The 26,344-nt window shown below is 43.5% G+C and overlaps 1 protein-coding gene across 6 annotated transcripts in view; it reads right to left on the bottom strand.

Annotated features, from left to right (window-relative positions):
- The window catches only part of strn3 (striatin, calmodulin binding protein 3), a 259,300-nt gene that overhangs the window by 143,322 nt on the left and 89,634 nt on the right, over nucleotides 1-26,344 (bottom strand). For all 6 annotated transcript variants that reach the window (XM_078562851.1, XM_078562853.1, XM_078562852.1 and 3 more), the window contains exons 4-5: nucleotides 10,868-10,949; nucleotides 8,415-8,591 (exon numbers count right to left, since the gene is read on the bottom strand). In XM_078562851.1, coding sequence (XP_078418977.1) covers nucleotides 8,415-8,591; nucleotides 10,868-10,949 — 259 coding nt within the window. The remainder of the gene's footprint in view (nucleotides 1-8,414; nucleotides 8,592-10,867; nucleotides 10,950-26,344) is intronic.

Below are 26,344 nucleotides of genomic sequence, written 5' to 3'. Positions count from 1 at the left end.
GAACAATGACAATTTACATACATTCAACACCTTAAGCATGCAAAATGTCCCAAGGGGTTTTACAAGGGAGTTATCAAACAAAATTGGAAACAGAGTCACACAAGTAACAAATGGCCAAAGTTTATTTAAAGAGATAATTTTTAAAGAAATGTCTCAAAGGAGAGCAAGGTAGAGAGGTGGAGAACATTTAGGGGGGGGAATTCCAGGGATTAAGGCCTAAGCAGCTGTGGATATGGCTGCCAAGGGAGTAGCGATTAAAATTGTAAATGCACAAGGGACCAGAATTGGAGGAGCTCAGAAATCTCAAAGGCTTGTGGGCTGGAGGAGACTACAGAGATAGGGAGGGGTGAGGCCATGGAGGGATTCAGAAAGGAGGACAGGAATTTTAAACTATCCCTCTTATCCCCATTCTAGCACTTCAACTTGTTACAACTGTTCACTTCTCCTTTAAAATTCAAAACTCCTCTCAGATATCCTCCCTTCTTATCTCGCTCAGCATCTGCACTTAGTGACTCTTCATCCTCAGTGATATTAAAATTCCTTTGAATTCATTTACCTTCTGCCCCTCCTAAACCACTCCCTCCATTTAAATTCCCCTACCAATAGACACAGTCACTCTCGATCTTGCCACCTCGTTTGTACACAGGAATAAGAGTTGGCCATTTAGTCTTTGAAGCCCTGGGCGAAATGTAGCCCAACCCCATATACCCATTTTTGCCCATAAATATTACCAAAAATATATAAACTTCATATTTAAAATAAACAATTGATCTAGCAATCAACTGTCATTTGTATAATATCCACCAATCTGTGTAGAACTGTTTCCTAATTTCACTCCTAAAATATTTGACGCTAATTTTTAAATGATGCCCCCAAGACCAAGACTCCCCAAACAGCAGAAATAGCTTCTATCTACCCTATTAAAAACTTAAATCAAACCCTCTAAATTCCATGGAAAACAGCCCTATATTGTGTAATCTTTCCATGTAATTTAACCCTTGGAGTCCAGGTATTTTTCTGGGAAATCTACTCTGCAGCCCCTCCAAGGCTATCATGTCCTTCCCAAGGTCTCCAGTAGCCTTATTACTCGCACGATTTGCATAACAGATAAGTCCATCTCCAAGCACTTCTTTCCATCTCTCATCACCACAGCTTCCTATTCCCTTCATTCTGTATCGACCCCTGGATAAAAACTCCTCAAAATCAATTACAACTGCACTTTCTATATTTAACTTCCTAGGTTTGAAAATAGTATTTCTGGTTCAGCCATCTGTTTGGAGCATATGAAGCACCATTGGGCGCTAATCTCTTCTGCCAAAAACGCAGAACACTCCAGAATCATCGCAAAGAGCAAACATAACCTCTGGCTTCTTCTTTCTGCTTTTAATCACCTCCTTAAATGCCTCTCCCCTGCCTTCTCCATCCTCGTGGTCTACAAGTGCAAAGGACTCCTCGACTACTTTATCATTAGGATTAAAACCATGCATTCATTAGCCATTGCTGTTTTATGTGCCCCCCTGACCCAGCGAACCCTGCCTCGCCCACCCACCCCCGGCCACCTTAGCCCACCATTGGTAACTCTGCTTTCAGATGCTTAGGCCTCTGAAGGCCGAAAAGCCTTCAGTCTCACCTCCTTTAAGGAGGTCTTAAAACCCACCTCTGTCACCAAAGATTTGCCACCCGATCTAATAAAGAGTGGTGTGGGAAAAAGGGGTTCCATTTCGTGGGGCACTGGCATCGGTATTGGAACAGGAGGGATCTGTACCATTGGGACGGTTTCCACCTGAACCGATCTGAGACCAATGTTCTAGTGAAAAGGGTAAATAGGGTGGTCAACAGGACTTTAAACTAGAAAGTGGGAGGGAGGGAAGGGTAAAACTCCAAGAAGTATGACTAGTTAGCGTGTGGGGGAGTGGATTCAACTTCATGGAAAATTATGAAAAAACTGAAAAGGAGAGCCCAGGAGAGGCTATTAAAGTCTCCAGAACACAAAATAGGACAGAGTGTTTGGAAAGGGCTAGGAATCTAACTTCAAGCACATCAGATAAAGGGACAACAATGAGAAAGGGGACGGGAAATACAGGACTGAAGGTGTTGTATCTGAATGCACGCAGTATATGAAATAAGGTAAGTGAGCTTGTGGCGCAGATTGAAATTGGCAGGTATGATGTGGTGGGCATCACGGAGACATGGCTGCAAGGGGATCAGGACTGGGAGCTAAATGTCCAAGGATATACATCCTATCGAAAAGATAGGCAGGTTGGCAGAGGGGGTGGGGTTGCTTTGTTAGTAAGAAATGAAATTAAATCGATAGCTAGGAATGATGTACGGTCAGATGATGTAGAATCTGTGTGGGTAGAGTTGAGGAACCGCAAAGGTAAAGAAACCATAATGGGAGTTATGTACAGGCCTCCGAACAGTAGTCAGGATGTGGGGCACAAGATACACCAGGAGATAGAATAGAAAAGGTGTATAAGAAAGGCAAGGTTACAGTGATCATGGGGGATTTCAATATGCAGGTAGACTGGGAAAATCAGGTTGGTAATGAATCCCAAGAAAAGGAATTTGTGGAATGTCTACGAGATGGCTTTTTGGAGCAGCTTGTGGTGGAGCCCACTAGGGAACAGGCAATTCTAGATTTAGTGATGTGTAATGAGGCAGATTTGATAAGGGAGCTTAAGGTGAAGGAACCCTTAGGAGGAAGTGATCATAATATGATAGAATTTACCCTGCAGTTTGAGAGGAAAAAGCTGGAATCAGATGTAGCGGTATTACAGTTGAATAAAGGCAACTACAGAGGCATGAGGGAGGAGCTGGCCAGAATTGACTGGGAGATGAGCCTAGCAGGAAAGACAGTGGAAAGAAAGAAAGCAATGGCAGGAGTTTCTGGGAGTAATTTGGGAGACACAGCAAAAATTCATCCCTAGGAAGAAGATGCATACTAAAGGGAGGACGAGGCAACCATGGCTGACAAGGGAAGTCCAGGGACAGCATAAAAGCTAAAGAGAAAGCATACAATGCGGCAAAGAGCAGTGGGAAACCAGGGGATTGGGAAGCCTACAAAGACCAACAGAGGACAACTAAAAAAGAAATAAGGAGGGAGAAGATTAAATATGAGGGTAAACTAGCCAGTAATATAAAAGAAGATTGCAAGAGTTTTTTTTGATATATAAAGGGTAAGAGAGAGGCAAAGGTAGACATTGGGCCGCTGGAAAATGACGCTGGAGAAGTAGTAGTGGGGAACAAAGAAATGGCGGAGGAACTGAATAGGTACTTTGCATCAGTCTTCACAGTGGAAGACACGAGTGACATCCCCAAAGTTCAAGAGAGTCGGGGGGCAGAGGTGAGTATGGTGGCCATTACCCAAGGAGAAGGTGCTACCTTAACGGGTCTGCCCAGCAAGATCCCTGTAATCGTCCTTACTTTCCACGGTCCTACCATTTCTCCTGTATTCCCATACCTTGTTTGTCTTGCCCAAGTGCATAACCTCACACTTATCCACATTACATTCCATGTAGCATTCCATTGGCCATCTGACCAGCCTGCCTGTATGTGCCTGTAATGTTTGGGCCTCCTCGTGATTATTTACCATCCCACCAATGTTTGTCTCCTTAGGTTCTTGAAGGTTGAGTGCATTATGAGCTTGGGGGGAAAGGGATGAATTGTGTTACTGACTGAACGCTAACTGATCCACTGTCCTTGTTAATTTCAGCATCACCACAGCATGGCCGCAATGAGGACGTCCAGAATCCCCCTTCCACAACTGAGGGGCACCAATTGTTACGAGCGTCACACCATTTCAGCAAGCCAGACACCAGCGCAGCGACTACCACATCAGTGGGGAATGCAACATCGGCTAGTGTCCCTGGGCACTTCACAATCGCTGGAGGAGATGGCACAGACAGAGTGCCGATGGCGCCAGCAGCCAGAGGACTGCAGGGGACCAGGCACATGCTGAGTCGGGCCGTGGCGATGTGCCTCCGGAGATGTCCGCCATGCAGCAGCTGCAGGAAAAACGGCCGGGTGCGCAGGAACATCTGGCAGTGTTGCATGAGAGTGTGCTTCACTTGGTCTCTGTGGTGGAGGAATCCAGGCAGAGTGTCAGTGATGGCACAAACCTCATGTCAGAGTGTCAGGCTTCCTCCATGGAAGGATTGGCGACTGTCATGGAGAGGGGCTTCCAACAGATTGATCAGCTTCTGATGGGGTTACGGTCTGACTTGCAAGCCCTTACAGCGCTACTGGCCACAGGAGGTCATTGGCAATGTGGGAGATGTTCTGGGCACCAACTGTCCCAGCTCGGTGCCCATCCATCTGCGGTGAGCAGGGAGGTCCAGCTGCCTGTCGTCTCTGCGAGCTCCTGTCAGGGAACTCCGGATGACGGCAGCAGCTCCTCCGTCCCTCTGCCAGTGACCGTTGCATCTGTTGAGGCTGTGACAATTGGGGAGGTGCCAGCTGTGGAACTGGCCACTCCCTCCCAGGCGGGGCCAGCACAGGCTCCACGGGCCAGAGGACATCTGCCAAGGTCATCGAGGCCAACAGGACAGCAGAGTCAGCAGGCTGACTCACAAGCCACTCTGAGCGATGGGGCAGCACCAAGACGAGGCACCTGCAAACGTAAGCATAAGGCACGTTAGGCACTCCACGGGTTTCTCACTGGTGCTTTTCTGCTGGCCCCAGATTAGGGAATTTATATTTTTCAACGTTGGAGCAACGTTTTGTTTTGTTTTTTGTGGCACCATCTGATGGATGGATGGGAATAAAGTCCACATTTGTTACCATGGCTGAGGGTGTCTCCTTTGTGCTGCATTTGTCTGTTTCACAGACATATCATGAGTGTTTGAGTGGACATTGATGTTTATGTACTAAGCCCTTAGTTGCAGCTGATGAAGTGGAAGGTGTAGCCTTAAGTGCTGCATATGGATGTGCCAGGCAATGCTGGTCCTGCAGATACATTTGTGTGGAGCTAGTTGAAGTTGGATTAAATTATCCCGGGTGACCCTGCCTCCTTGGTGTAGTTGCGGGTTGGTGTGCAGCCCCTCATCATTGCCCTGTGCTTCCTCGTTCTCTGAACCACTGCTGGAGTCATCGTGTGCAGCCGCAGCCAATGCGTCAAGGTCTTCATCGTCCACTGCATCCCCCCTTTCCAGCGCAAGATAGTGGTAGCATGCTGTGCTCTGCACTATCACAGAGACACAATCTGGGGGGTACTGGAGTGCGCCCCGAGCGGTCCAGGCATCGGAAGCGCATCTTGAAAAGACCGATGGTTCTCCCCACCACAGCCCTTATGGAGCCGTGGCTCCTATTGTAGCGCTCCTCAGCTTCTGTTCTTGGATAGCGGAGAGGCGTCATGAGCCACCTTCTGAGGGGACCGCCCTTGTCACCCACCAGCCATCCATCCAGCCGAGCCGGAGCACTGAAGAGCCCCGGCACCTGGGAATGTCTGAGGATGTAGGCGTCGTGGGAGCTGCCTGGGTATTTCGCACAAACTTGCAGAATCTGCATCCTGTGATCACACACTATCTGCACATTCATGGAGTGGAAGCCCTTCCTGTTGACAAAGATACCAGGCTCACCTGCTGGCGCCTTGATGGCCACATATGTGCAGTCTATAGCACCCTGGACACGGGGGAAGCCAGCAATGGCTGCGAAGCCTCTGGCTCACTGTGCCTGATTTGCTTGGTCGCAGCAGAAGTTGATGAAGGTCAATGCACATCTGAACAGAGTGCTGTGACCTGCTTGACACAAGTGTGGACAGCTGATTGGGAGACACCACAAAGATCACCCACCGAGCCCTGGAAGAAACCAGAGGCATAGAAGTGGAGGGCAACTGTGACCTTCAGAGCTGCTGGCATGGGGTGTCCGCCCACATGGTTAGGAGGGATCTCAGGGCCAATCATCTTACAGATGTAGTTGACTGTTTCCCTTGACAGTCGGAGCCTCCTTCGGCACTGCACCTCAGTCATATTGAGGTAGCTGCTTCGCTGCCTGTATGCCCTGGCAGCAGGATAGTGGTGTCTTCAGCGGCCCCTTCCACCTTGGACAACCTCTTGGCCCTAAAGTGCATGGTAAAATAGGGCAAAGGCAACATGGTTTCATCAAGGGGAGGTCATGCCTGACAAATCTGTTAGAATTCTTTGAGGAGGTAACGAGCAGGTTAGACAAAGGAGAGCTAATGGGTCTTGGACTTCCAGAAGGCCTTTGACAAGGTGCCCCACAGGAGGCTGCTCAGTAAGATAAGAGCCCATGGTGTTAGAGGCAAGGTACTAGCATGGATAGAAGATTGGCTGTCTGGCAGGAGGCAGAGAGTGGGGATAAGGGGGTGCTTCTCAGGATGGCGGTCGGTGACTAGTGGAGTTCCGCAGGAGTCAGTGTTGGGACCACAACTTTTCACTTTATACATTAATGATCTAGATGAAGGAACTGAGGGCATCCTGGCTAAGTTTGCAGATGATACAAAGATAGGTGGAGGGACAGGTAGTATTGAGGAGGCGGGGAGGCTGCAGAAGGATTTGGACACGTTAGGAGAATGGGCAAAGAAGTGGCAGACGGAATACAACGTGGGGAAGTGTGAGGTCACGCACTTTGGTAGGAAGAATAGAGGCATAGACTATTTTCTAAATGGGGAGAGAATTCAGAAATCTGGAGTGCAAAGGGACTTGGGAGTCCTAGTCCAGGATTCTCTTCAGGTTAACTTGCAGGTTGACATGGTAGTTAGGAAGGCAAATGCAACGTTGGCATTTATTTCGAGAGGACTAGAATATAAAAGCAGGGATGTGCTGCTGAGGCTTTATAAGGCCCTGGTCAGACCACATGGACCACAGGCCAATATTGTGAGCAATTTTAGGCCCCGCATCTCAGGAAGGATATGCTGGCCCTGGAGAGGGTCCAGAGGAGGTTCACAAGAATGATCCCAGGAATGAAAAGCTTAACATATGAGGAACATTTGAGGACTCTGGGTCTATACTCAATGGAGTTTAGAAGGATGAGGGGAGATCTGATTGAAACTTACAGAATACTGAAAGGCCTGGATACAGTGGACGTGGGGAAGATGTTTCCATTAGTAGGAGAGACTAGGACCCAAGGGCACAGCCTCAGAGTAAAGGGAAGACCTTTTAGAACAGAGGTGAGGAGAAACTTCTTTAGCCAGAGAGTGGTGAATCTATGGAATTCATTGCCACAGAAGGCTGTGGAGGCCAGGTCATTGAGTGTATTTAAAACCGAGATAGATAGGTTCTTGATTGGTATGGGGATCAAAGGTTACGGGGAGAAGGCAGGAGAATGGGGTTGAGAAATTTATCAGCCATGATTGAATGGCGGAGCAGACTCGATGGGCTGAATGGCTTAATTTCTGCTCCTATGTCTTATGGCCCTGCGCCTCTTGTGCCTGCGCCTGTCCTCCCAAAGGTGGCTCCCTTGGAGACTGATTGTCCACTCCCGGCCTCCTCCTTATTCTAGCCCTCCCTTCCTCCTCAGAGGAGCTGCCTCCAGTGGAGCTGTCAGAACCCATACCCAGGTTAAATGGAGGCCTCCGGAAAGCTGCAGGCCCGATAAAGATTCCTGACTGCAGACTGCTGAGCTGAAGTTCAAAGTACAGAGAAAGCTGCTGGAATTCCTTCTGAACTGCTACAGATCACACAGGCAAGTTTAAAATGCTTGCTGCAATAAATACTTCACAGAAAACATTGACAACCCCACTGAGCCCACATATCCCGCGCGTGAATGAGTTTTGTTAAAAAGTCACTTACCCGCTTGCCGGTTGCACTCGTGCGCCGAGCCGACGATCGCACGGGCGCCTCAAAATCGGCGTCAATTGCCGAGTTAAGGGCCTTAATAAGCCCTTTAATTAATGGCGGGCGCACGTCGCATTTCATCGCCGCCCGCCCAGCTAAATATCATGATGGCGCACGGTGATGTAAGGACGCCCGCCTGACGTCATTGCGTGCCATTTTAAGCACGTCACCCAGAAAATTCTGCCCTATGTCTGAACGCTTATGCTTTAAAACTCAGTTCCACTAGAAACCTAGATAAAATTGGAAACTTGTTTCGTTGGTAAACAGATTCTTTGGTAAATTAATTCAGCAATAACAACATTTTGTTCACTTTTTTTTTTAAAAGGATCCATATTTTATCGCTTGCCAGGGATTCAGCTATGTGCATCATGATGTAGCAAAGAAAGGAGATGGTATAGGACATTGATTCAAAAATCACCATCAGTACAATTACTATGTTGGGAAATGTAATATGCAATTCAAACATGCCAAATTTGATGCAAATATTTTCTCTTCCTGCCAAAGGATGCACTTTGCTTCCATACCAAATTCCATCTAGGAAAATATCCATCAAGAGGGGTATTCATTCAAGTGGCACATGAATTCAAGGCGTAAGGAAGTCATTAACAATTAGTTTCTCACCTTTTAACTTCTTGCCTCTTTTGTTTAGATGGTGAGTCTCCCCCATTAAGAATCTGTTCCAAATTTTTCGTCTCCACTGACCCATTCTGCTCAGAACCAGAAAGGCCAAGTAATGATCGCACTCTCTGTGATCGTACGTCTAGAATTGTATCTGTGTAACCAACTTCTTGTAAATACCTGTGAAATTTGAAATAAAAATATCTAAGGTATTACCATGCATTTGTTTAAGCACACATTCTACTTTCAGGTTTGTAAGGAACATATCTTTTTATTTCTGTTGGACTGTGGATTAAAATTATAATGGCTGCAGTTTGAAGGACATGTCCACTGGATATATACAATGTTGCTGTCCTAGAACATAGTGTGCCATGAAAGACAGGATGGTGCTGAGGAAGAGTCTGGTCTAATAGGGAACTGCCTTAAACAACAGTATTCTAATTGGCTCCTGGCCAGGTGACCAGGTTTTGAGAGAGAGCTCCTAGCCTGAAAGGGTGAAGACCTAAAACCTCTGCCTCTTGTGCGTGTAAGATTCCTGTAATCCTACAATAATAGCTAGTTGTCTTTTTCTCCTCATATCTCTATAACCTGCTCTCTCTTTGAAAATCCATCTCAAGCGGCAAAGGGGAAAACCACTGTCAGAGACATTGAAAAGCAGAGATTTTAGGTCTTCTCCCTTTCAGGTTAGCAGCTTTTCTGCTTCACTTCTCTCTCGACCAGTGAACTAAATGCTGAAAGTGTTGGAAGGCCACCTCGTGTCATCAACAAGAACTGAAAGGAATTTGGAAGACATCGATCAAAATCAACCCATCGAATCCTGTACTCTGGAATTGGTGCTATTGAACTGTTTTATCCCACTCTTAAAATCCATGTTTTTATGTGCTTTGTATGTGTGTGTCTAGGGATTTAAGAAGGGGTAGAATTTAGGCTATAGAGTAGAAATTAGCAGTTCATATTTCTTTCTTTTGCCACTGGTTAATGACAGTTTGTTCAATAAACAGTTATTTACTCATTAAGTTTACAAACCTGGTACTCGTGTTCTGTTAACCTAAATTAAACAGTTAGGTGGAATTGGGGCATCTAGTGGTTTGATCAAACTTTTTCACATTTGTCGCAGTTCGGGGAGCAGTGGGGCTTGATATTGCAACGCACTATCCCCAGTGAATTGACAGGTTTCATATCAAAGCATTTTACATTTTCTACTATTTCTATACATTTCTCATAATGAATGTTACTGAAAACTAAGTATGAAACAGTTTGCAGAATTCTATAACAGGGAATTCTGTAACAGGAACAGCTATCCCTTACTTGAAGGCAGTGAGTATCAGGCTTTGTTGCAAACAATTATCAAGAATGAGCAAAAGCTAAGTACAATTGAAAATATATTAGCCAATTACAATCATCATTTAGGTGCAAAAGAATATTTCAAATTTATTACACTAAATAAAAATTGTTACTAATAATAAACCATGAGCTACTTTATTAAAATGTATATGTAAATTAGCAACTGATAATTATATGTGTAATATAAACTAATAAAATACTCCATTAACCAGTTGGTAAAATAAAGCAATTTCTTTGAAAATTAACGAACTTCCGATGGGCAATTACCCTGCTCCCCAGGATCCTCTGCAAAAGTCTCCGTAAGTAAGTTCTGACGTTCTTATCTGGATTGTTACTCAAGAAATGTTAAACAGAAAACTCCTAGTCTAACACCCGAGTAGCTATCTAACCCCACCTCAACTCCACAAATACCCTGGCCCAAATAGTTCCCACCATCCCATTCCCCCCAAATCCCGATCCGACCAGCCCCCACCACCCGACTTCCCCCACCTTCCCACCTGACTAACCCCCACCACCTGACTAGCCCCCAGGCCCAACCTAACTTAACCCCCACTACTCAACTACACCCTGCCCCTGCCTGACTAGCCCCCCCACCACTTGACTCCCCCCAACCTGACCTAACTAGCCTCCCATCACCTGACTACCCCACCAACCCACAGTGAATAACCCCCACCACCCAACTACCCCTCTGAACCAATGGACCAGACCTGACAATGCCTCAGTCCAACTACCCACTATAGCCAGCTGCCTCCCTACCCACCCACCCTCTCATTCATCAACACACTAGGAAGCTTGTGGATATTTAAACACTTACCAGAATACAGCAGTTAGTGCCGTAAAAAAAGGGGAATGGGTTCTGCACAGATTCTCTTTGCTGCTCTCTTATGAGGATTCCTGTGCTGAGGAAGTTTTGCAGGGTCCTCCCATCTGAAGTCAGAGCCTTTTCAAAGTATGCAGGTAAGTGGGTAGTTTTCTGTCTGATCAGATTCGGACATAGGGGTTCCAACTCTGATCAGAAGTTTTGGGTCAATATAGATATATTCCAAATCTGTTTATTTAAAATTCTGCTATCAGATGCTATAATAGGAGCAAATAAAGTTCATAATACTCACTGCCTGAGCAACTGTCTGCCTTGCTTCCAAGTCAACTGACTGTTCTGAGGCACAGCTGGCACCTCTGTGTCTTTGGTTTCTTCTAGAAAAGCAAACATACATCACTAGAAGATTAGAATATCAAGATACAATCAAGAAAAGCAGTAGGCATGCTACTGCAAACAGTGGTTCTGCACAGCATTTCTTGAGACCACATTATTCTCCTGCAGACTGGTCCTATATTTGCTGGACCTTAAATGTTAGTGAGAGTTTCAACTGCTACCATTACCCTACCCCACCCCCTACCTCCCAGGAAAATCAGAATGAAGTCACAAACTAAGAATCTCCAAGTATCCTACAAAAAGCAATAATCTAACCCTACTTTATCACTACACAGTCAGAAACATCAACGAATGACATATCATCCTGACCAAAGTGGTGTACTGTCCCCAACATGTGCACAAAGAACCAAGAGCTCCAATCTACCAATACCCACTAAGTATCAAGTGACCAATCTTCACAGAATGCACTTATTCTCTTCTCTTAAGGAAGGGGGATTTTTTAAGAATAAAAGCAGAATTAAGTTAGTTATAGAATTGAATCACTGAGGGAAGATGCTGTATAAAATATGCTTCCATGCCTCTCTTTTAGAAGAAGAATCCATTACAATGAGCTAAATATTTTGCCCATTCTCCACTAAATTTAGCCAGAATGTTTAAACCATATAATTTCTTCTCTTTTGGAAGGAGCCACCAGTTTTTTTTTGTCTATTTGGGGCTAACTAAACCTGCCAAGTTTGAAAATATCCATGCCAGGTAAAATCAAAAACAGATAGCTGCTACTGAACCAGTGGTTTCTTTTCAATTGTCAAGCAAATGTAAATTGGTCATCAAAGCTGCTCCAAAGTGTTAGTACCGATTGAAATGACACAAACCCCTGAAAACACAATGCACCAAACCTAGCTCAGAAAGAGAGCAAAACCTGAAATGGCAGCTTTCCATGAACTCTGAAAATAGACTTCATAGGCCATTCTTCTCTTAAGAGGACAAACTGATTTTTTTTTCAGTTTGCACAGGACGTTTCCTCAAAGATGCGGATTTCCCCCCCACCAATCTCTCTCTTTGACCAAGTTTGGGGTCATCTGCCCCAATATCTCCTCTTGAGAGTTGGTGTCAAATTCTGCTTTATAATGCTCCTGTGTAGTGCTTTGGAACGTTTTATAATGTTAAAGGTGCATTATATAAATACAAATTGTATTGTTTGTGATGGGAAATTTCCAGCATAATCTAAGTCATTACTTTTAAATACAAGCTGCCTCTAGACAGAAAAGCTGTACATCAGAGGAGTCTGTAGCCCACCCAATACTAAAAGTTTAGAGGGAAAATTGGTCTTACAATTTTTTCTTCAATGTATTAAAGTCCTAAGAATGGTATAGAATAGGAATTAATTTTGTATTCAACTGATAAGTGGTGAAGAAAGTAGCACTGTACAAGTTAAGTACACCACAAGCCAGCTGCAAAATAAAGCTTGTCCGACTGTGGTTCAAAGGCATGGATGTAACTGGGAATTCCAGTGTAAATTGCTCCAAAAAGAACCAGCGTAATTTTAAAGCCTCCCTAAAGGTCTGCAAATGAGTGCAATTAGCAGAAACTCCCAATGGTGATCAATTTACCCTGGGGACATTGCCAGTTTTATGGACAGGTCCTGCTTCGAGCACCATGTTTTTAAAATTAGTGCACAAGATCATGGAAACTCAAGCTATGCTGAGTTTAAAAAATTCTGTGACTTCTTGTGCTGGTAACCCAGATTTTGGCTGAACTGCGCCGAAAAAAAACAGCACATTCAAATGGAAACTCCAGGCCTACAATTTAATTCTAAAATCAGTACACCCTTCCCCTTACTGAATTTGATTTGCTAACTTGTTTTAATCAGTTTATTTAGAGAATGCTAAATCTTCCATAGCAATACCTACAGGCAGGAAAGGATCAGGAGTGTGGGTTTTGATTATTATCATGGTCCTCCAGCAGCAACTGAAAACATGTTTTCATATTTGCCCATCACTATAACACTTCAAATTTACCAAGATAATATAATCACAAAACTGACATGCGGTAAAAATATTACATGTAATTACTAATAGTGAGAAAGTACAGATATATCTCTAGCAGCACCATTTATCTAACAGCTTAGGAAAAATTATTTAAGAATTCTGATCTAAAACTACATCTCATTCATTTACATCACTTTTCCCTCAACCTTGCAAATAGATTTACAGTATCAGCAAGTATGGTTATTTATTTATTGTTCCCTCTTCCTGTTTTAGAACCTTATCTGCTTAATTGTTCATTAAACAGTGGATCTCTAGTTCTTTCTCAAGTCTTTGACATCATACTTTTAACATCTCCTTTCCCATGATCTCTAATGACCATTACCTTGAACCATCCACTTGGGCCTGATTAACTGAAGTAACAACTAAGCTCAGCATAAGCATCCCCTCCAGTTTCAGGGTAAAAACATCAATCCTCTCAGTGACAAAAAAAAAAATCATCTCAAATATTAACTCAGAAATGTTCCAGCTAAAAAAAAATATAAAATGTTGAAACATTAAACCTGAATTCAAGCTGATTTTTGGGGAGAAGATAATCTAAAGATTCTGAAAAGTAGTTGTCTTCACAAAACAAGTCTCCAATGCCACCTAGTGATAAGTGTACATCTGCACACCAACATTCCCTCTAACATTATTCTTATGTACAGCTTTACTCATTTAAGTGCCTGGGCCATTTTAACAGCTTAGAGCAGTTCCCATACTGAGACTCACCACCCCCAACGGGGTTGCAGAAACAGCATTTAGGGTCATAAGCTGCCTCTCCTCCAATACTGCAATAGCGATTATGGAGAGGAGACTCTGGCAGGACACCCACGATCCACTGGATTGATACCACCGAACACCAAAGGGTTACTGTGTGTGTGAGAGGAGGGGGTTAACTGCTGTATGTATGGGGGGAGTGGGCTGGCTGCTATGCATGGGGGTGGTGGTGGAGGAAGAGGGATTGATAACTGTGTGTGTGAAAGGGAAGAGGTGATTGAAGAGGGGGCTGATTACTGCACATGTATATGGGCAAGAAGGGAGAGAAGGGGGCCGATTATGTGTATGTGGGGGAGAGGGACTACACTGAATCTTATCACCAGTGAATATGGAGAGCTTGGCTGAAACCTACATAAGTATACGTAATAAGATTTACACAGTATTTTAAAAACAATTTTTCACATTTATATGATGTGTTATATACTAAGACATACTGAATTATAATATGAGAGCTTTCAAAATTATACACTGAGCGTTACTATGGTGCTCTTCTTGTTTTGTTTCTGCTGGCATCTGGGGTCACGTTAATTTTTAAAGGTTAAAATGGGGTCACACTGAAAAATAGTTTGGGAAGCAATGGCTTAGAGGAAACTGAGAATAAGGGTGAAAAAATGTCACATTTCAAACAAATGCCAATATTTATAGATTAATTGCCCACTTCAATCAATATATTTCTTTAAAAAAATTTTAAAATCTAAATTTGCATACATTGATTCAAGACTATAATGATCAAGTAAAATCCTAATGACCCATTATTCTGATGAGCTCCTTCCACATTTGGTTCTATTATGCCATCTCACATCTACATTGCTACCTATTTACACTGTAGGGCTATTCATCAACAGACAGATAGAAATACTTTGAAAGAGCTGCACATTTTAAAATGACTGCTCGGAGTAGTCCGCTAGTGTCATTAAACCGGGGGGAGAAAAATCTTACCTGCACATTTGCAGGCAGAAGTACATTAAACAGCCAGCCACATTTCTTTGGCTAGTTTTGACTGTAACAGGAGAGATAAGTGGACTGCTTTGAAGTCTATTAATATTACACTGCTATTGATTTATCCTCGTACTGTAATATTGTTAACCATTAGCCAATGCTTGTTAGGCAAGGAAGTTAAAGTGCCACTGGGCTTTTTAATTGGAGTTTCAGTAGAAAGGAGGACACTGACTGGTGCAGAATGATACCAGATCAAAGGCTGACATAATAAAAAGTTCCACTTGATAGAATAGCAATCTTGTGTAACAAGAATGAAACAACTGATAAGGTAACTAAATGAGCAAGCTTGTTACTGAACAGAAACTGGAAGTTATTGATCAGAGATCAGCAGTTCAAATATATGATTTAACAATTATATAATACAGAATTGTATGCACTCACATATGCAGGAATTAAGATAAACACAAAGATTGACTAAGAAAAATTCAGATTCATAAAGACCTAAGAAACTGAGCACAGCACTCTTTTGAACCCCTCAACAAATGCAGCAAGATTGGGCCAAATTTTCCACGGAATGGCCATCACCGTCAGGTTGCCATTATGCCCCTATTTTCTTACTTTAGACTACTGCTCCACCTTTCTCACCCGGTCCCGCTGAAAAATATGCAGTGTAGCTACTCCTGTAGTCCTTCAGTGTAGCGTAGGGAAGCAAAGCCACACCACCCTCCCACCCCACCTTACAGCATTAGCTTCCGTATACCGTTAAGTATAAATGTCCCAGCCGCTTTGACAAGCTTAGAGAGAAGGCAAGTATTGTCTGATGTGCCTGTGTGCCATTGTAATGTAAAAGGTGCTCAGCAGAGCAAGGGTTAATGTGGGACAGGAGAATAGCACCCTCCCACCACGGTGTGATGCATTGAGTCACATGGTAATAGACTGAGAGAACAGTCTAGAAAGAACACTCTGGAGCCAGACTGCACGGGGATAACAGGTGGGCGTTTCTGTGGCCATGGACATAACTCCAGGATGGTATACGTTTCGGCGGGGACGGGGCCATAAAATGCAGCGGGCCGTTATAAATCCCATTGACGACAGCGGGGAAATAAAATCCCGCTGTCGCAAAATTCTGCCCATGGTGTTGTGGCGATAACAGAAACCTGGCTCAAGGAAGGGCAAAACTGGGTGTTAAATATTCCTGGGTACAAGGTGTTCAGGAAAGATTAGAAAGGAAGAAAAGGAGGAGTGGTGGTGATATTGGTTAAGAAGAGCACTGCAGCACTGGAGAAAGAGGATGTCTCAGAGGGTTCAAGGACAGAATCAATTTGGCCACAGCTAATTAACAAAAATGGTGCAATTACATTGCTCGGTGTAGTCTACAGGCTGCCAACTAGTGAGAAGGACATAGAAGAATGAATCTGCAGAGAAATTGCAGAGATGCAAGCATTATAGAGTGGTTACAAGAGGTGACTTTAATTACCCGAATGTAGCCTGGGACAGTGGTAATGCAAAAGGTGGAGGGGGGAAAATGTTCCTAGATTGTGTTCAGAAAAATTTTCTACTGCAATATGTGTCCAGTCCAAGAAAAGATGCACTGTTGGACCTGGTTCTTGGAAATAAGGTGGGCCAAGTAGATCAAGTATCAGTGGGGGAACATTTAGGAGATAGTGATAATTGTATTGTACGTTTTAGGATGATGATAGAAAAGGACAATAAGCAATCCATAGTAAGAATAAATAACTGGACAAGAGCAGACTTTTGATGGGGCAAGATCGGAGCTGCGCCAGGTATACTGGAATGAAGTATTGGCGAGAAAATCTGTAGCTGAACAATGGGCTACCTTGCAGAAAATAATTGGTTCGGGCACAATCAAAGTATATTCCATCAAAAGGGGAAGGTAGGGCAAACAAATCCAGAGCTCCCTGATTGAAGGAAGAGATAGGAATTAAGATTAAGAAGAAAAAGTGTGCTTATGACAAGTGTCAGGTAGAAAATGCAACTGAGAACCAAGAGGAATACAGGAGGTTCAGAGGGCAGGTGAAAAAGCATATTAGAGAAGCGAAGAGGGATTATGAGAAAAGACTGGTAGCCAACGTAAAGGGGAATCCCAAGATTAGGGACCCAAAGGGGAATTTACCCATGGACAAAGAGGCCATGGCTGAGGTATTAAATGAATACTTTGCATCAGTTTTTACCAAGGTAGATGCTACCCAGGCCATGGTGACAGGCGAGGAAACTCTGTCACTAGAAGGGTTCAAAATTGATAAGGAGAAAGTGTTAAATAGTTAAGTTGGTACTTAAAATTGACAAGGCATCGGGACCGGACGAGATGCGTCCAAGGATATTGAAGGAAGAGAGAGCAGAAATTGCAGGGGCACTAGCCATAACTTTTCTGCCTTCCCTCAGGGGAGGTGCCAGAGGACTGGACCTCAGTGGTGGGGAAACTATTGGAAGCAATTCTGAGGGACAGAATTAATCTACACTTGGAGAGGCAGGGATTAGTCAAGGATAGTCAGCATGGTTTTGTTAAGGGGAGGTCATGTCTGACCAATTTGATTGAATTTTTTCGAAGAGGTGACCAGGTATGTAGATGAGGGCAATGCATTTGACGTAGTCTACTTAGACTTCAGCAAAGCTTTTGATAAGGTCCCGCATGGGAGACTGATAACAAAGGTGGGATTCAAGGCAATTTGGCAAATTGGATCCAGAATTGGCCGAGTGGCAGGAAGCAGAGGGTGATGGTCGAGGGGTATTTTTGTGACAGGATGCCTGTGTCCAGTGAGGTTCCACAGGGATCGGTGTTGGGTCCCTTGCTGTTTGTGGTATATATAAACGATTTAGACTTGAATGTAGGAGGGTTGATCAGTAAGTTCGTGGATGACACGAAAATTGGTGGGGTGGTAAATAGTGAGGAGATTACAGGAGGATATAGACGGGCTGATCAATGGCAAACGGAATTTAATCCAGATAAGTGAGAGGTGATACACTTGGGCAGGACAAACAAGGCACGGGAATACACGATGAATGGTAGGACCCTGGGAAGTACCGAGGATCAGAGGGACCTTGGTGTGCATATCCACCAGTTCCTTAAGGTAGTGGGACAGGAAGATAAGGTGGTTAAGAAGGCATATAGGATACTTGCCTTTATTAGCCGAGGAATAGAATATAAGAACAGGGAGGTTATGCTGGAACTGTATAAAACGCTGGTTAGGCCATAGCTAGAGTATTGCGTGCTGTTCTGGAATCCGCATTATAGGAAGGATGTGATTGCATGAGAGAGAGTGCAGAGCGGATTTACCAGGATGTTGCCTGGACTGAAGAGTTTTAGTTATGAGGAGAGATTGGATAGACTGGGGTTATTTTCCTTGGAGCAGAGGAGATTGAGGGGGGACATGACTGAGGTGTATAAAATTACGAGGGGCATAGATAGGGTAGACCGGAAAGAACTTTTCCCCTTGGTGGAAGGATCAATAACCAGGGGGCATAATTTAAGGTAAGGGGCAGGAGGTTTAGAGGGGATGTGAGGAAGAATTTTTTCACCCAGAGGGTGGTGGGAATCTGGAACTCACTGCCTGAAAGGGTGGTAGAGGCAGAAACCCTCATAACATTTAACAAGTATTTGGATGTGCACTTGCGATGCCATGACATACAAGGCTATGGGCCTAGTGCTGGAAAATGGGATTAGAATAGTTAGGTACTTGTTTGACCAGTGCAGACTCGATGGGCCAAAGGGCCTTTTTGTGTGCTGTAGACCTCTATGACTCTATGACTATGAGAATTGCAAACATTACGCCCTTGTTCAAAAAAGGTTGTAAAGATAAGACCAGCAATTACAGACCAGTCAGTTTAATTTCAGTGGTGGGCAAGAATACAGAAGCATTATTCAGGATAGAATTAGTAGTCACATGGAAAAATATGGGTTGATAAGGAAGAGCCAGCATGGATTTCTAAAGGGTTTAACTAACCTGAAGTTTTTTGACGAGGTAACAGAAAAGGTCGATGAGGGTAATGCTGTTCATGTGGTGTACATGGAATTTCAAAAGGCATTTGATACAGTGCCACACAACAGACTTGTGAGAAAAGTTATTGCCCATGGAATAAAAGGGGCAGTAGCAACATAGATACAAAGTTGGCTGAAAAATAGGAAGCAGGGAGTAATGATCAATGGATATTTTTTGGGCTGGAGGAAGATTTGTAGTGGAGTTCCCCAAGGGGTTGGTATTGGGATGCTTGCTTTTCCTGATATATATTAATTATCTAGATCTTGGTGTACAGGGGATAATTTCAAAGTTTATGGATGATAAGAAGCTTGCGAGTGTTGTAAACTGCGAGGAGGACAATGTAGAACTTCAAAAGGCATAGACAAGTTGATGGAGTGGGCAGATAGGTGGCAGATGAAGTTCAATGCGGAGAAGTGTGAGGTGATGCATTTTGGTGGGAAGAAAAATAAGGGGTCAAATGTTGAAGGGGGTGCAGGAGAAGAAAGACCCGGGTGTATATGTGCATAGATCATTGAAGGTGGCAGGACAGGTGGAGAGAGCAGTTAATAAGGCATACAGTATCCTGGCTTTATCAACAGAGGCATAGAGTACAAGAGCAGGGAGGTTATGCTGATTTTATATAAGACACTCGTTAGACCTTAGCCGGAACATTGTGTACAGTTCTGGGTGCCACACTATAGGAAGGATGTGAACACATTGGAGCGAGTGCTGAAGAGGTTTACAAGAATGGTTCCAGGGATGAGGAACTTCAGCTATGAGAATAGATTGGAGAGGCTGGGACTGTTCTTCGTGGAGAGGAGAAGACTAAGAAGAGAATTGATAGAGTTGTTCAAAATCATGAGGGGGCTGAACAGAGTAGATAGGGAGAAGCTGTTCCTGCTCATAAAAGGATCGCGAATGAGAGGGCACAGGTTTAAAGCGATTTGCAAAAGAAGCAAATGTGACGCGAGAAAAAACTTTTTCACACGACTGCTTCGGGTCTGGACTGCACTGCCTGGAAGTGTGATGGAGGCAGGTTCAATCGAGGCATTCAAGAGGGTGTAGGAAACAATGTGTAGGGGTATGGAGAAAAGGCAGGGCGACGACAGTAGGTCATAATGTTCATTTGGAGAGCCGGTGCAGACACGATGGGCCAAATGGCCTCCTTCTGTGCCGTTAAAATACTGTGATTCTGTGAACAGCACAATGCATGACAGTAACCTGAGATCTGTTAACAATAAAGGGTTCATGCTTAAATATACAAGTCTCAAGATCTCATCGAGACATGTGAAGAACACATATTACAACTGTCTAAGGTAAGTGGGTGAGGGGGTAGGATGGGTTGAGAAGTCAGCATTGGGTGGGTGGGTCCGAGGCAGGGTGTAGCCCAGGGGTGGAGGTGGACTAGTCGGGAGGTGGTGATGGGGCAGTAGTTGGGAGTGGTGGTGGGGTAGTCAGAAGGTGGAGGGGGCAGGGGGGTCCAGTAGTATAGTTAATTACCCAGGAGTTAGAACTGATTTTAATCCTTCTAACTTTTCCTGGGTAATTATTCTGCGGGTTCCAAATGCAGGCTAATTGCCCAACGGAAGTTAAAACTTCCAGAGAAATTCTGGTACAGTCCTTGCATGGAACTTCCAAGGCATCCCCTAGTGCATCTTCCAGTGTACCTCCAAGGTATGACCCTCCAGACACTGGAAGATCTGCGCCATTGTTTTTTCTATATACTGCCTTTTATGAGTATTGTTAAGTACCAATAGACATAAACTGTATACTGTGATAAATCCCCAAGTCCTCCAAGCCACACACCATCCTGACTTGGAAAAATTGCCATTCCTCCGCTGTCACTGGGTCAAAATCCTGGAACTCCCTCCCTGACAGCACTGTGGGTATACCTACACCACATGGACTGCAGCAGTTCAAGAAGGCAACTCACCACCACCTTCTCAAGGGCAATTAGGTATGAGCAATAAATGTTGGCCTTGCCAGCAATGCTCACATCCCATGAATGAATTTTATTACAAATGATACTCGATTTTCAACATTCAGAACTTTAACTGATTTGAAGAGTAAATTATAAATACAAAACTTTGCAGGCATGTGGGGGAAAAAGTAAGGTAGCGAGCACACATTTGATTGGTTGAATGCTATGCTGTACTATCTTATGATTCCTCTAACACTATGTTCTATTTCGTATATATGTTGTAGGCTGATGTGGCATTGGCAACAGAATAACACAAAGTGGCCACTAAAGTAACGCCTTCAAAATATTATTATTACTAGATTTTACTGATCAAATAAAGCATTTGGATTTTAATACAACCAATTTGAACAGCATTAGAAGTAACCAAACAAAACTAAACATGCACAAAATTACTTAACATATAAGTATGTTAATCACAAAAATTAGTTAAGAGAATCAAAGCACAAAGCAGAAACACCAATATCAAACAAACTTTTTCAAAGTGTTCACTTTAAGATTTGCAATTTAGTTCATATTCTTAATGTCAGAGTAAAATTTGTAGAAGACTTCCATGTAGCAACCGTATTTTCTAATGGTTCAAATGTTTTTCTGATTTAGTTTGAATTGGGGATGGGGAAAGAATTTGTAAAATATCTTAAAAATTTCAAATTGGTATCTTCTTTCTTTTCTCATACAAAGCAGACCAGAAATAAATGCACATACAACTGACTGACAGGAAACAGAGAGTAGAGTTCAAAGATAGGTGGAGCAAGCCATACAGTTATCTTGAAAAGCTACAAAAGCTACAGTAGTTTAAAAAGGACGACGAGAGCGGGAGAGACTTCAGTTTGAAAAGGGCACAGACAGCGGCGGGGACTTCAGTTTATAAAGGATGCGGTCTGGGAAAAAGAAAAAGCAACTGTGACATCACAGGAAACTCGTAAGTTGATTGGCTGGTAAGTGCTCAGTCTAAGGGACAGCATGTGAGAAACCAGCTTAGGACAGGCGAGTTAAGGTAGATCTATAAATAAAAAGAACTAAAACTTTAAAATAATAAACCAAAATTTGAAAACTTAAAATCAAACAATAAAGGTTAAAAAAGCAATAAAAATAAAGTCATTTAAACAAACATCTAGAACACATACCTTGTAGTTAAGAAGCATATGACCTTCAGTTGTCAGTGGTACTAGCATTCAATAAACGCAGTAAATTGTCACATACATAGGAAGAAAGTAATTAAAGTAAATTAACTAAATAACATAAGTTAAAATGGCAGGTCAGGTGTTATGTTGCAGCTGTGAGAAGTGGGAGCTTTTGGACGCCAAGGCAATCCATGACAAACACGTCTACAGGAAGTGTAAGCAGCTTGAGGAATTCCGGATCAGGATTATTGATCTGGAAGCCAAAATGCAGACACTGCGCAACATAAGGGAGGGGGAGAAATACCTGGATACTTTGTTCCAGAAGACAGTCACACCTCTTAGAAGAGGGTCATCTGTTTTAGTCAGCAGTGAGGGACAAGAGGATGTGTCTGTCAGTGAGGCAGGTAATGGGACCGAGCAGACAGTAGGGGAGGAGCCTCAGGCTTTGCAATTGTCAAACAGGTTTGAGGTGCTCACAACCTGTGTGGATGAAAGCAAAGTCTGAAGGTGGATGAGCTGGCTGGCCATGGCACTGTGATACAGGAAGCCATTCAAGCAGGGGGAGCATAAGGGAATGTAATGGTAGTAGGGGATAGTACAGTGAGGGGGGTTGAGCAAAGAGCGAGAGTCCAGACGGCTATGTTGCCTGCCTGGTGCCAGGTTTCGGGACATCTGCTCAGGGCTGGAGAGGAACTTGCAGTGGGCAGGGGAGCATCCAGTTGTCGTGGTCCATGTAGGTACCAATGACATAGGTAGAACTAGGAAAGAGGTTCTGCAAAGTCAGTATTAGGAGCTAGGCACCAAATTAAGAAGCAGAACCTCAACGGTAATAATCTCTGAGCCACGTGCAAATTGGGGCATAGGGCAAATAAGATTAGAGAGACGAATGTGTGGCTCAAACACTGGTGTGGGAGAAGTGAGTTCTGATTTGTGGGGTGCAGTTATCAGTACTGGGGAAACTGGGGGCTGTACTGTTGGGACAGTTTACACCTGAACCATGCTGGGACAAGTGTCCTCGCAAATCACATAACTAGGGAAGTAGAGAAGGCTTTAAACTAAACAAGACAGCCGAGGGATCAAGCTTGGGTAGAGGTAGCAATTCAAGGTGTAGAGTCAAGCCAGGAGAGCAAAATAGTAATATGAGAAATGGGGGTCAGAGAATGGCAGGGAAAGGACAGAGAGAATAAAACCTAAGAATACATCAAAGGTCGAGGCTAGATGTTATAAAGGTAACAAAAAGACAAAACTGAAGGCTCTCTATCTGAATGCACGTAGCATTCATAACAAAGTAAATGAACTGATGGCCCACATTGAAGTAAATAAACATGATCTGATAGCAATTACAGAGATGTGGCTGCAGGACGACAATGATTGGGTCCTTAATATTGAAGGGTACATGACATTCAAGCAATAGGAAGCTAGGTAAAGGTGATGGGGTAGCACTGTTAATCAAAGAGGGCATTGGTGCAGTAGTTAGAGATGACCTTGGTTCAGGAGATCAGGATGTAGAATCGGTTTGGGTGGAGATGAGGAATAGTAGGGGAAAAAAGTCATTAGTGGGAGTGGTCCACAGGCCCCCTAACAGTAGCCACAGTGTAGGACAAAGAATTCAAGAGAAAATATTGTGTGCTTGTGATAAAGGGACGGCAAAAATCATGGGTAATTTGAATCTATACATAAACTGGAAAAATCAAGATTGGGGGTAGTAGCCTGGATGAGGAGTTCTTAGAATGCTTTCGAGATAGTTTCTTAGAGCAGCATGTTCTGGAACCAACCAGAGAGCAGGTTATATTAGATTTGGTATTGTGTAACGTGACAGGGTTAATTAATGGCCTCAGAGTAAAGGAACCAGCGACCACAATATGATTGAATTTTACATCCAGTTTGAAAGGGAAAAGAGTGGGTTTAAGGCTAGTATCTTAAACTTAAATAAGGGCAACTATGTGGGGATGAAAGCTGAGCTAGCTGAAGTGAACTGGGAAACTAGGCTAGAAGATAGATCAATAGAGAAGCAGTGGCAGACATTTAAGGGGATATTTCAGAGTATTCAGAATAAGTACATTCCTACTATAAAGAAAAATTCTAATTTTAAAAACTCTAACCATCCGTGGTTAACTACAGATGTTAAGGAAAAAGCATACAATTCTGCAAATATGATCTAGTCTTGACTGTTGATGGTTTTTTCTCTCTGTCCCTTCCTGCCATTCTCTGATCCTCATTTCTCATATCACTATTTTGCTCTCCTGTTTTGACTCCACACCTTGAATTGCTGCCTCTACCCAAGCTTGATCCCTTACCCTTCTTGTTTAGTTTAAAGCCTTCTCTACTTCCTTAGTTATGCAATTTGCGAGGACACTTGTCCCAGCATGGTTCAGGTGTAAACCGTCCCAACGGTAACAGCCCCCGGTAGGACAGATGATTGGACAGAGTATAAAGAACGGCAGAGAGTGACTAAAAGGTTAATCAGGAGAAAGAAATTACAGTATGAGAGGAAGCGAGCTAGAAATGTATAAACGGATGGCAAGAGTTTCTACAGGTACTTAAAAAGGAAATGGGTAAGTAAAGTGAGTGTTGGTCCTCCAGACAGTGATAGTGGGGAGTTAATAGTAGATAATAAGGAAATGGCAGAAGAAATGAACAAATATTTTGCTTCTGTGTTCACTATAGAGGATACAAAAAATATTCCAGTAATAGCTGCAAATCAGGAGGTGAACGGGAGAAAGGAACTTGGTGAAATTGAAATCACTAGGGAAACGATATTGAGCAAATTGATGGAGCTGCAGGCTGACAAGTCTCCAGGTCCAGATGGACTACATCCTAGGGTCTTCAAAGAGGTAACTAATGAAGTAGTCGATGCGCTGGTGTTAGTTTTCCAAAATTCGCTAGATTCTAGAAAGATTCCATCAGATTGGAAAGTAGCAATTCAAGAATGGAGGGAGGTAGAAAACAGGAAACTATAGGCCAGTTAGCTTGACGTTTGTCATGGGGAAGTTATTAGAATATATCATTGAGGAGGTTATAGCTGGGCACTTAGAAGAGCTCAAAGCAATTGGGGAGAGTTAGCATGGTTTTATGAAAGGAAAATCATGTTTACGCAATTTTTTGGAGTTTGAAAGAGTAACATGCGCAATGGATAAAGGGGAGCCTGTAGACACACTGTACTCGGATTTCCTGAAGGCATTTAATAAGCTGCCACATCAAAGATTATTACGGAAAATTAAAGTGCATGGTGTAGTGGGTGACATATTAGCATGGAAAGATGATTGGCTGGCTGGCAGAAAGCAAAGAGTATGCATAAATGGGTCTTTTTCCGAATGGCAGGATGTGACAAGTGGTGTCCCACAGGGGTCTGTGCTGGGGCCTCAACTTTTTATGATTTACATCAATGATTTAGATGAGGGGAGTGAAGACATGGTAGCTAAATTTGCAGATAACACAAAGATAGGTAGGAAAGTATGTTGTGAAGAGGACATGAGGAGGTTGCAGATGGATATAGATAGGTTGAGTGAGTGGGCAAAGATCACGCAAATGGAGTTTAATGTGGGAAAATGTGAAGTTGTTCACTTTGGCAGGAAGAACAAAAATGCAGAGTACTATTTAAATTGAGAACGGCTACTTAATTCTGAGGTGCAGAGGAATCTAGGTGTTCTAGTATATGAGTCACAAAAAGTTATTATGCAGGTGCTGCAAGTAACTAAGGAGACTAATGGAATGCTATCCTTTATTACAAGCGGGATTGAACATAGTAAGGATGTTATGCTTTAGTTATACAGGGCATTGGTGAAACCACATCTCGAATACTGTGTGCAGTTTTGGTCTCCTTATTTAAGGAAGGTGGTGTTTCAAAGGAGGTTTACTAGATTGATACCTGGAATGAGTGTGTTGTCTTAGGAGGAAAGGTTAGACAAACTAGGCTTGTTTCCACTGGAGTTTATAACAGTGCGAGGTGTTTTGATTGAAGTATACAAGATCCCGATCGGCCTTAACAAGGTGGACGTCGAAGGGATGTTTCCTCTTGTGGGTGAGCCCAGAACTAGGGGGCACTGTTTTAAAATTAGAGGTCGCCTTTTTAGGACAGAGATGAGGAGAAATTTTTTCTCTCAGAGGGTTGTGCGACTTTGGAATTCTCTGCCTCAGAAGGTGGTGGAGGCAGGGTCATTGAATATTTTTAAGGCAGAGGTAGGCAGATTCTTGTTAGGCAAGGGAATCAAAGGTTATAGGGGTTAGATGAGAACGTGGAAATCGAAACAAGCAGATCAGCCACGATCTTACTGAATGGCAGAGCAGGCGTGAGGGCCGAATGGTCTACTCCTGCTCCTATTTCTTATGTTACGTTCTTCACACTATGACCATTAATTTTTTTCCTACATATTCATGAACTTGACTTGGGTATACAAGGTGCAATTTCAAAACTTGCAGATAACCCAAAACTTGGAAGTGTAGTGAACTGCGAGGAGGATCACGGTAGACTTCAAGGGAAGAGTTTTGAGGTGGGCAGGATTTTGAGGTTGGCAGGTAGGCGCGGTTCACGTTCATGGTTTCCAAAAAGGGAATTGGATAAGCACCTGGAGGGAATAGATCTGCAGGCCTAATGGGAAAAGGCAGGAGAGTAAG

The sequence above is a fragment of the Cetorhinus maximus genome, chromosome 18, assembly GCF_964194155.1.
Source record: "Cetorhinus maximus chromosome 18, sCetMax3.hap1.1, whole genome shotgun sequence".
NCBI classification, from domain to species: Eukaryota; Metazoa; Chordata; class Chondrichthyes; order Lamniformes; family Cetorhinidae; genus Cetorhinus; species Cetorhinus maximus.
Note: the sequence above shows the minus strand (reverse complement) of the source record. Positions and strands in the feature narration are given on the sequence as shown.